This window comes from Rattus rattus, chromosome 1 (genome assembly GCF_011064425.1).
Source record: "Rattus rattus isolate New Zealand chromosome 1, Rrattus_CSIRO_v1, whole genome shotgun sequence".
Taxonomy (NCBI): Eukaryota; Metazoa; Chordata; class Mammalia; order Rodentia; family Muridae; genus Rattus; species Rattus rattus.
In genome coordinates, this window is record NC_046154.1 from 124,498,529 (window position 1) to 124,510,274 (window position 11,746).

At 40.9% G+C, this 11,746-nt stretch overlaps 1 protein-coding gene across 1 annotated transcript in view; it reads left to right on the top strand.

Annotated features, from left to right (window-relative positions):
- The first annotated feature begins 7,905 nt into the window (after positions 1–7,905).
- The window catches only part of Cnbd1 (cyclic nucleotide binding domain containing 1), a 320,853-nt gene continuing 317,012 nt past the window's right edge, over positions 7,906–11,746 (top strand). Inside the window, exon 1 of the mRNA XM_032890379.1 lies at positions 7,906–7,993. Within this exon, the coding sequence (XP_032746270.1) occupies positions 7,906–7,993 (88 nt within the window). The remainder of the gene's footprint in view (positions 7,994–11,746) is intronic.

Below are 11,746 nucleotides of genomic sequence, written 5' to 3' on the forward strand. Positions count from 1 at the left end.
GAGCTAACATGCCAAACATATAAAGAACTCACAAAGTTATGTATCAACAAACCAAATGACCCAATTTAAAAATAGGGTACATAGTTAAACAGAGAATTCTCAACAGGGGAATCTCAAATGGCTGGGAAGCATTAAAGAAATGCCCAAAATCTTTCATTATTAGGGAAATGCACATCAAAATCACAGTAAGATTCCATTTTACACTCATCAGATCAAAAGCTCAAGGGACAGCACAAGCTACAAAGAGATTGTGGAGCAAGGGAAACACTCCTCCACTGCTGAGAGGACTTCAAGTTTGTACAACTACTATGATAAGGAGGCAAATGGATGGAACTAGAAAATATCATTCTGAGTGAGGTAACCCAGACACAAATGAACACACATGGTATGTACTCATTGATAAGTGGATATTATCCCAAAAGCTCATAATATCCATGATACAATTCACAGACCAGCTTAGGAAGAAGAAAGACCATGGTGTGGATGCTTCTGTCCTGCATAGAGTGGGGAGCAGGATGATCATGGGAGATGGAGAGAGGAAAGGACCTGGGAGGGAGAGAGAAGGGGGAGGGAAAAGAGGGGGTAGGATCAGGTATTGGAGGGGACAAGAGAGGGGTACAGGGTGTCAGAAAATTGAATAAAAATATGTTACAGTGGGGGATGAGGAACTTGGGGTAGCCACTGGAGGGTCCCCGATGACAGGGAAGCAAGAGGTTCCCAGGACCCAGCAGAGATAATTAGCTGAAACTCCCTAAAAAGGGGAGGGAGAACCTGTAGAGATCATATTCAGAGGTTAGACAAGACCCCAGGTTGGGAGATGGGGCCTCCTACTACTCTCCAAATTTTTAAATTAGAATGGCTCCTGTTTAAAGAAAATATGAGGATAAAGTGTGGAGCAGACACTGAAGGAAAGGCCAACCAGAGACTGCCCCACCTGGGGATCCATCCAATATGCAGACACCGAGCCCAGTCACTATTGCTGACACTAATAAGTGCTCGGTGACAGGAGCCAGATATGGGTATCTCCCTCCCCCTGCTTCTACAAGGGTACTCCCCGACCTGCCTATTCCTGCCTCTCCACCCTGGCATTTCATGCCAGAGTCTTATTGATACAGATTAAGATGCTTTCAGCTAACCATAAGACTGAGCACAGGGACCTCAATGGAGGAGTTAGAGAAAGGACTGAAGGACCTGAAGGAGTTTGCAACCCTATAGGAAGAACAACAATATCAAGTAGTCAGATCCTCCAGAGCTCCCAGGGATTAAACCACCAACATGTAACAGAGTATACATGGAGCGGTCCATAGCTCCAGTTGCATATGTAGTAGAGGATGGCCTTGTCAGACATCAATGGGAGGAGAGGCCCTTGGTCCTGTGAAGGCTCAATTCCCCATTGCATGGAAAAGCCAGGGCGGGGAGGCAGGAGTGGGCAGGTCAGGGAGTACCCTCATAGAAGCAGAGGGAGGGAGAATGGGATAGGGGGTTTTCGGAGGGAAACCGGGAAAAGGGATATGTTTTCAGGTATAAATGGATATTAGCCATAAAATACAGGATAACTACACTATAATTCACAGATCCAAAGAAGCCATATAACAAGGACTGTTTAAGGGAGGATGATTGAATCTTTCTTAGAGGGGAAATAAAGTAGACATTGGAAGTGATAGAAGGAGGGAACTGGGTGGGAGAGGGGGTAGGGAGGCGAATCGAGCAGGGGAATCAGATATAGGGAGAGCAAGGGAGAGAGAAGGAAATTATCAATGTGGTGGGGACCATCTCTAGGATGTGCCAAGGACCTGAGATGGGGGAAAGAAGTTCTATGGGGGGGGTGTTACTCTAGCTGAGAGTCCTAACAGTGTGGGTGGGATATGGATCCAGAAGTGACCACTTCCTGTGGCCAGGCAGGACTCCCTTTGGAAGGATAAGGACAACAAAGTACCTAAAGAACCTTTGAACCAAAATAACTGTCCTCTGAGAGGTTCCACCTAGCAGTCCATGGAAAGAGATGCAGAGACTCATACCCAATCATTGGATGGAAGAGTTGGGGAAGGATTGAGGGACACAAAGAGGGCAGGGACTCCACAGGAAGACCAACAGAGTCAACTAACCTGAACCCTTAGGGGCTCCCAGAGACCTAATCACCCACCAGTGAGGGGGCATGGGCTGGACCTAGGTCCCCTGCACATATGTAGCAGATGAACAGTTTGATCCTCCAACAATAGGAGCAAACACTCTTCCTGAATCTGTTGCCTGTCTGCCTGTGGATCCTGTTACCTTACATGGACTGCCTTGTCTGGTCTCCTTGGAAGAGGATGTGCCTAGTCCTACAGTGACCTGAGGTGCTAGGGAAAGTAGGGATAGTTGGTTAGTGATACCAAGAGGGTAGTTCCCCTTTCCCAAAGAAGAAGGGGAGGGAGGAATGGGAGCATTCTGCATGAGGGGGTACTGGAAGAAGGAAGGCTGATATTGGAATGTAAAGTGAATAATAAATAAATAAAAATAAATTTGAAAATTAAAGAAAATTTAAAATAAACCCTGTTTATTTCCCCATCACCCCTTCCCCAAAAAGATAAATAAGTACATAAATAAATAAATAAATAGAAAGCAGTTGGCCTGGAGAGATAGCTCAGTGATTAACAGTGTTCTCCAAAGGACCTGAGATTGGGTCCCAGCACTGACATCATATGGCTCTCAAGTGCTCATAAGTCCACTTTCAAGGAATCCAACACTTTCCTCTGGCCTATGAAAGTATTTCTATTTATGTGTACATACTTAACACATAGACCCACATACACGTATACATCATTAAAAAGGAAGTAGTTTTCTAATTGTATATTTTTTGACAAATTTAGTTTTATAAAATCATATTTCATTTGGATTCATTCTCAAGAAGATTTTTATATCATAATAGTATTCATAGCTGTACAAACTATAGTTCAATATTTTGTATGCATGTATCTATACATGCATTTTGTAGGTATAATTTTTTGAAGAATATTATATTGGTGTACTGGTTGGTTTTGTGTGTCAACTTGACACACACTAGAGTTATCACAGAGAAAGGAGCTTCCCTTGAGAAAATGCTTCCATGAGATCCAGCATTAGTGAACAATGAGGGAGGGCCCAGCCCATTTTAAGTGGTGCCATCACTGGGCTGGTGGTCCTGGGTTCTATAAGAAAGCAAGCTGGGGGGGGAGCAATCCAGCAAGCAGAACCCCTCCATGGCCTCTGCATCAGCTCCTGTCTCCACTCCAAGTTCCTGCTCTCTTTGACTTCCTGTCCTGACTTCCTTTAGTGATGCACAGCATGTGGGAGTGTAAGCTGAATAAACCCTTTCCTCCCCAACTTGCTTCTTGGTCCTGATGATTTGGGCAGGAATACAAACCCTGACTAAGACAATTGGTTATATATTTATATTGCTGTGATGAAACACCATGACCAAAGCCATTTATAGAAGGAAGAGCTTATTTGTGCCTTATAGTTTCAGAGGGATGAGTTCATCACGATCACGTTCTGGAGTATGACAGTAGGCAGTCAAGCATAGTATTGGACCAGCAGCTGAACATTCAAATCTTCATCCACAAAGAGGAAGCAGGTATCAATGCAGAGTCTTTTTAAATCTCAAGCCTACGGTGATATACGTCCTTTAGTATATCACTAGGGTCATACCTCCTCGGTAGCCCTAGAAGGTCACCAGCTGGGGACCAGGTGTTCAAATGCCTAAGAATTATATTGGGTATGTCATTCACACCATGAATATAAGTGGAGAAAATAATTGTTAGAAATCATGAACAAAATAGTTTAATTATTTTGAGGAATGGGAAAACAAATAAGCCAGGTGCTATCTTTAACTAAACCTCCCCTAATCATTTATTTCTATGCCCAACCCTGGGCAGTTCTGATATTTAGATTTAATCTCGAATCCTCGAGTACTGACGCTGAAGGTCTTGTTCCCCAAATGATTCTAGATCCATCAATAAATATGTCGTTGACAAATGGCTGAGTGGAAAAGGTGGGACCTCCAGGTTCCTATAGATAAAGAGATGCAGGAAAAAAAATTTTACCACCATCCTTGGGGGGTGGGGAGGATGGAACCATAGAGATGTAAGAGCTCAGATAAGTGGCCTTTGGCATTGAGGTAGCAGGGGAAGGATTAGGTATACCCAGTCATTACTAAAGCATTTTGAGAATAGCTGGAGAGGAGAGAGAGAGAGAGAGAGAGAGAGAGAGAGAGAGAGAGAGAGAGACAGAGAGAGAGAGACAGAGGGAGAGGGAGAGGGAGAGGGAGAGGGAGAGGGAGAGGGAGAGATTGTTTCTTCAATGCACAGATCCAAGCTAACTCCTGGGTGGGTGCCAGTGTGCAACCCACCAGGAACACAAGGCAGGGTAGAGAAAGCTCCATACAATACAAACCCTTCCTGTCCTTTCATTAAGGGTTAAAAGCAAAAAGAAGTACAACCAAGGACAAAACTAAGCCCACGTCTGCTCCTATGATCTCATACTAATTAACTACATGAACTTTGGTGTCTCAACTATAAAATAAATTTGATGTGTTATACCCATCTCATTGGGTGTTATAGATAAGTTTCTGTGAAGATTCTTTTTTAATTATTTTATTCATTTACATCCCTTCCTCTCCCCACTCAGAGTTTTACCTGCTTTCCCCCTCCCCAGCTATCTCCCTCTCCTGGGGTATCAACTCTCTACAGGTTGGTGTTGGCATTTTCTCTGCCTCTGAGGCTAGACAAGGCAGCCTTTTGCTACATATGTACCAGGGGCCTCAGACCAGCCTATGCCCTTGTATGCTCTTTGGTTACTAAATGCATTACCTAAAGGGTACCTACTGCATATCGGCTATGTTACCACCACCAGACTACCGCTACTTTTAAATATCTATTAATCAATAACTCAGTGGTTTCATGGTGACATTTCCATACAGGGATGTGTCACATGTAGATGGGCATGAACTCTTCCTTAAACCTTCTCTTATCTTCTCCTCTCCCCTACCCTCTGTGCTGATTCTTAATTGTCCTTCCTTCTTTATTCCAGATTTTATTTACTTGTACAACTTGTATACATAGGTGGGGGATACTATAACACTTCTTTTTCTATTTCTGGCATATTTTACTTAGCATGAAGTCCTTCAGTTCCATTCATTTTCCAATGAAGGCATTGTTTTATGATGTTTTTATACATAAATAATAAGGCATTTTTTACTTTAACCATATTTTCTACTCACGTTTATATGTTGATGGTTTTCTTTCAATTCCATATTTATCTTTAATAAACATGAACATTTAAGTATCTCTTTTGTATACTAACTTTAGTTATGTACCTAGCTGCTGATATTAGTCTCTATTTATTGTAGCGATATTATAAATGATTTATCATTCCCTATAATAATTGACTTTGAGAAGTATACAGTAACAAGTGCTGCATTCTGAAAACCTTTTTTCCTTGATTTCCATGAAAGCTCAACACTCTTTCTGTCTGCAGCAGCACGGCTTCAGTGTATACAGCCTTCACTATCCCTTTCCTGAACAAGTGTAACAGCTCCTTGGTTTGTTCCTCTTTTACCTTTCAACTTTGTTTCTTTGTTTTTGTTTGTTTGTTTCTTCTTTTTTCTTTTTCTTTCTCGTCCTCCCTTCCTCCCCAACACATACCACACTCCCTTCCTTCCTTCCTTCCTTCCTCTCTTCCTTCCTTCTTCCTTCCTTCCTTCCTTCCTTTCTTTCTTTCTTTCTTTCTTTCTTTCTTTCTTTCTTTCTTTCTTTCTTTCTTTCTTTCTTTCTCCAATTTTACTCCATTTAGTTCGAGAACCAGCTCTACAGACTGAATGATAACTCAGTCGGATCTCAGGTAAGCAAATACCTCTTTGTGTGTATATAAGTCTCTCCACGCTGACATTCATTGCTTTCTGATCTGCTAAATCTGGAATTTTGCAAAATTTCAGCTAAATGAGTGAGTCCATCTCTGAAAGTTCATGCCTTTTACTGTTCGACTTTTGAGTCACCATTAGCTTTTTCTTACTCACATTGGGCCTTTCAAAATTTCCCTCAGTATAGTATTATCAGTATGAATTAAAGGTGATTCCCACATCCAGGGACTGTGTGTCAGACCCTTCGCTCCATTCTTTTGTTTCATCTTTGCATCACCTGTGTGAAATCCACAATCCTTGCTGTGTAGTGAGTTATTGAAGATCTAGGCAGATTCAATGCTTTACCCAAGATATTTTACAAATAAGTGGTTGAGAAATAGAATATCCAGGAACTACCAACCACATAATTTAATGTACTTGTCTATCAGACACAAACCATGTGATTATAATATTATTCTTAGTACATATTTGAAAAAGATTTAGAAACACCAGGAAAACTTATCAAAAATATTTGGAGTGCGCTGTGTATATGAACCAATAGTTTTCAAAACAAACATGCACTCATTATCTTGAAGATATATAGATTTTTGTATAAAATTAATAAACCACTTTATTACACTGTTTACTTCTTAGAAATGCTTTGTTTACTTGCATTTTCATTTAGCGTATTTTCTTTTCATTTTTTTTCTCAATCAGGCTGGGAAAAATCTCAGTGGATTAAGTGTTTGCTGTGTGTTACTGTAGGACCTGAGTTCAGATCCACAGCACCTATGCAAAAGCCGTGAGCATCGGCAGAGATGGGGGAAGAAGAAAGAAGAATCTCGAGGGCCTTCTGATAAACAGTCAGGGAAATCAGAGAGCTGCAAGTTCAGTAAGCAATCTTGACATAAGAAAAGTAAGATAGAAGTCAGCAAGGGAAGACCCCTGGTTTTGAATCCCGGCCTTTAGAAGTCCATGCATGGGTGCATGGACCTGCATACACACACACACACACACACACACACACACACACACACACACACACACACACACACACACCACATGCCCACCCTCACACATAGAATATTAAATAAATAAGTAGTTTTGAGCAGGATGTAGTTTATTATAAAATGTTTCAATGTATGTAGCTTGTTTTATATGAAATAAAGAAAAGCTGAAATTATAACGGCTTGCTACATGGCTCAAATAAGTAAAGCCTGATGACATGGGTTCAACCCCTGAGATCCACAGATATATGGGTAGAGTCGAGTCCTCCTCCTTATATATTATCACCTAAGGTAGATACCACAGTATTATTTCAGGATCCAAAAGATAATTCACAGAATGCACAATCCATTAGATCAATTATTTATCCATAAAGTAACCTCTGACAGCGTTGTAGCTGTCAAGATGTCTGTCTTCTTTTCCAGGAGTTTGCCTTGCATGATAACTACCAACAGTGCCTCCTCCTCCACGTCCCAGCATGTCAACTTTCAAACTATGTTTGGTCATTGTGACTTAGAGAAAACAACTGAAATGCATGCCACACGACAGCATAATATGCTCACATGTATGCAGGTGTGAGTTTATTGCTCTGTGATAATTAAAATGATATTCTACCCTTTGGTGGGGATTAGAAAAATCCCACCTTTCCTGATACTGATGCTACAAAAAGGGATTTTGATTTTCCATGTGAAGACCATGTGGGGAAGAAAAGAATTATAAATCATGGAAGACCCAGAAAAGATATATTAACCTAATAGTCAGTACTTGGATTGAATTGTGCCTGTCGTGTGGATTACAGTGTTGGTCTTCATTTCCCCTAGCCCTGTAGCTCACACAACCTTTTCATTAAACCCCTGAACTAGACTAGAGTTCTGGCTTAGGCCTTATTATTACATCAGCACTGCAAGCAAGGGCATTCTGTGGTCTTGGCCTATCAGAGAGGACCTTGAAGATTCTTGGAGGTTCTACTTTGTGGCACTCCCAAGATAAGTATGGTCCTCTAACACTCAAGTCGTCTCTGTCCAGCTGCCTTTTAAGATGCCAAGATGACTGAGGATTCTCTTCCAACAGATATTTTGGCTCACATGATAGCCATTAACAACGTGCCTCCTCCTCCTCTTCGCAGTATACCACGTGAGTGATGCTTTCGTGAAGGTCCCACGCCTTCGTTACTGTTTCCAGCGGTACTTGCTTCATTGTACGCCATGGGGATTTGAGAGTCAGTGGAAACAGAGGCTCTTCTTTCTTTTTTTTTTTTTTTTTTATTAACTTGAGTATTTTTTATTTACATTTCAGTGTTATTCCCTTTCCCGGTTTCAGGGCAACCATCCCCCCTAATTCCTCCCCCTCCACTTCTTTATGGGTGTTCCCCTCCCCATCCTCTCCCCATTACTACCCTCCCCCCAACAATCACGTTCACTGGGGGTTCAGTCTTAGCAGGACCCAGGGCTTCCCCTTCCACTGGCGCTCTTTCTAGGATATTCATTGCTACCTATGAGGTTGGAGCACAGGGTCAGTCCATGTTAGTCTTTAGGTAGTGGCTTAGTCCCCTGGAAGCTCTGGTTTGCTTGGCATTGTTGTTCATAAAAGCCCCCCTTCGAGCTCTTCCAGTTCTTTCTCTGATTCCTTCAACGGGGGTCCTGTTCTCAGTTCAGTGGTTTGCTGCTGGCATTCGCCACAGAGGCTCTTTCTAATAGCCTGGTAATGGAAAAGCATAGCTGTGTGAGCCTGACTTTACTATATAAGGCTATTTCGACCATTTAGTTCTAAAATACTGTTTTCTTTGTAAAATGGGGATCTTGATAAGATCTTAGGGCTTCAACAGTGTTCCTCTTCTATATAAATATCAAAATACCTCAAAGGAAGAGAGAAAGTGAAATCTTTGTGAGATTCCAGGGAATCGTAGTCAACTGTTTCTGGGAAAACCTCGTCATGCCTACCATGAGTTCGTTCTGCTGCACTGAGTGTATTTTCCATAGGGATTTCCCACTTTAAATTTCAAAGGGGGAAGCGTCATTCTGTTGTTCTGACTGAAATATATTCCTATTTTTGCTTTCATGTTCTAGCTTTTGATTTGTCGGGTCATAGGAATTATAAATACAGAATTAAATATTTTGAAAATTATACATTGGACAGTATTTATAATTTTGTGTCATCAGTCAGCATAAGCCCAGGAAGTTGTACTAGGGTAGTTACTAGGGTAGTATATAGGGCTACAGTCGTGCAATTCTTACATGTGTTTGTGAAACACTCACTAGTAAACTACAATAGTGTCTCTGTTGAAATCTAACAATAGCTTTAGGTAACATAACATTTCTCGTGATTCAGCTAAGTGAAGAATTAACTTCTCAGATTTTTCTGTCTTTCCATGAGAGTTAACTTTCAAGATAAAGTTTAAAATTCACCTATTTCCAGAGACAATATATAATATGCAAAAGCTTATGTCTTTTGAAGACATATATTATATATTTGTGTGTATATAATATACATCTAGACACACATAAGATATTAAATACATGTTATACAAATTATAATTATTAATTGTGATTTTGTATATTTATTCCTATAGTAAAATATTCTTACATATATTAACATTTTTTCTATTTCTACTTAAGTGGAAATAGGTATTCAAATAATTTTGCTTCTAAGCCACTACTGTCAGGTTTTATTTGTGGAAAAATAAATTACACCAAGATTTTTTTTTTATCAGCCCAGGAAGTATAATAGCTGGGAGTTAAAAGATCAAATTAATTTAGAATCAATGGGATGAGATGTGTGCTACCCTCTGCAGTCTCTTCCAAGGACACTTGACTTCTGTGAAGTGATTAAGAGAGAGGAAAGCGGCAGTAATTTAGATCTCAGAGCTCAATGAAACGTAGTGGAGAGCAGCAGACAGCGGCCTTCCTGGTATTCTCTGTGGTGGTTTTTAGTGGATGCTCTGTGCTCGAGTCTGCCCTTTGGAGATAAGTCCTACTTGCTTAATGGTTCGGTCTTTGTGTTAGTAACTCCAGGCAGCCTACAGTTTTCCTGGGCACACTTTGCTGTCACAGAGGAAGCAATATTCTCATGAGGGCTGAGAGTGAAGATGCTTTGTAGAGTGACTCACTCAATCTGTTTCATATGGGAGCAATAAAAGCGCAATGTCCATAGAGACGGATGCTTGGTTAAATACCTGGAACGTCTAGCCATCTTTGTTTGCTTTGAGTTTGGCCAATAAAATTAGATTTAGGGATGCATGCTTGCTTTCTTTTTAAATATAACATTTACTGAATACTTTCTAGGGATAATTTATAAGAAAAAATTAAAAAAAAAAAACCAAAAACTCCTGAAGTCTGTGGTAGGCAAAGCAATGCCCAGCAATGATACCTGCGTCCCGAATTCCAGAGACTATGAATATGCTATAACCCTTCGCATTGACGTTTCAGAATTATTTCTGGTAATCGCTACAAGGACAAGAAACAAAACCATACAAACTCTCTCTTACAATTAAAGGTAAAGAGGCTAACATCGTCTAGTAGGAGTCCCAATGGGGAAGGGTGGATGCTGCCCTCGTGGTGGTATAAATGAATCCTAATCATAAAAACCTCAGCCTCAAAGTCTGTAGAGACATCACTTGCATTCTGCATTTTGTCTGCTAAGCTCCTCCCAATTCAAAGGGCTCCGCATATCGCAGCTCTTTAAGCACTGGTCTGGTTCTCCTCGCCTGTGAAATTATGACTGCCAGACAGAGCATGCAGACCAGCCTCCCGAGATGAATTCAGGCTTGGTTTTCATTTCCCTTTGGAACTTTCACCTCTTCCCTCTATGCAGTCATCTTCTTGTGATTCAGAATTCTTCGCAGCTTGATAAGCCTAGGAAAACGAGTTTTCTCAAGAGCAAAGCAATTTTTTTCACCTTTTATTCTAGACGAGAATTACTTCAAAGACCTTGCAGTTGGAGGAGTATATTTAGTGGTTTTCCCACCTGCATGAAATTACGGATGTTGGAAGCACTCACGTTGACCTACTATTACAAATCTTGACGCAAACGGAAGGGAAAACATGTTAGTGGAACACAGGCTGTTAGTGGAGGCTGCCTTCCCCCTTGCCTTGCAGTTATGAGTATGGTCTAGTGAGCTTTGTTATTGTTAATATGATTCTCCCCCATCTCTCTCATATTTCGTGGGCTTATCTTTCTGAAGAAGGTTTTAAAAATAGCTTGCATGCTTATTTTTAGCTCGTCTGGGAGGAATTAGTGCAACAGTGCTCTGCTTTGGCAGTATCCAAACCACTTAAAGTTCGCAAGACGTTTGCAGGCTTATGTTACTGCTTCTCACTTATTAGGATACAGAAGAGAAATAAATGAGTTCGAGACTCCAGATATTTTAGAGAACCCAGAAGTGAGACGGTTTTCTACGCTCTTTTCATCTTATAGTGGGCGTTTACTGAAAGCCTGGAAATACCACACTGCCATTCTTAGGACTGCAAGGGCATTTTCTGTAATTTGAGAGTTCCTTAATAGCTAAAGATTAAAGGAGTCTCAAGACAGATATTGAGAAGAGCGAGTGGGGATGATTTTAATATCTTAAACCCTTTAAACCCCTTGAGGCACAGACTGGGGTCGGGGGAGCAGAAGAGGGGTCTGTCAGTAGAGAGAAAATCATAGAAGCTCATTGTAATGCTTAGCACTGAAAAGAAAACGAATGTAAAAGAAGGATGAGAACAGAAGTTCCAAGACGACAGAAAAAGAAAAGATGGTTGATTATTTATGTGTTTCTCTGCGCTTGGAAAACATTTTTCGTAATGCCAGGAGACAACTTAGAGAACGAGGCATGCCTGGGAAGGTTTTTAAAATAATTTTTCAGATTAAAAACAATACAACCCTTTGCTGTTAATGGCACTGAGGACT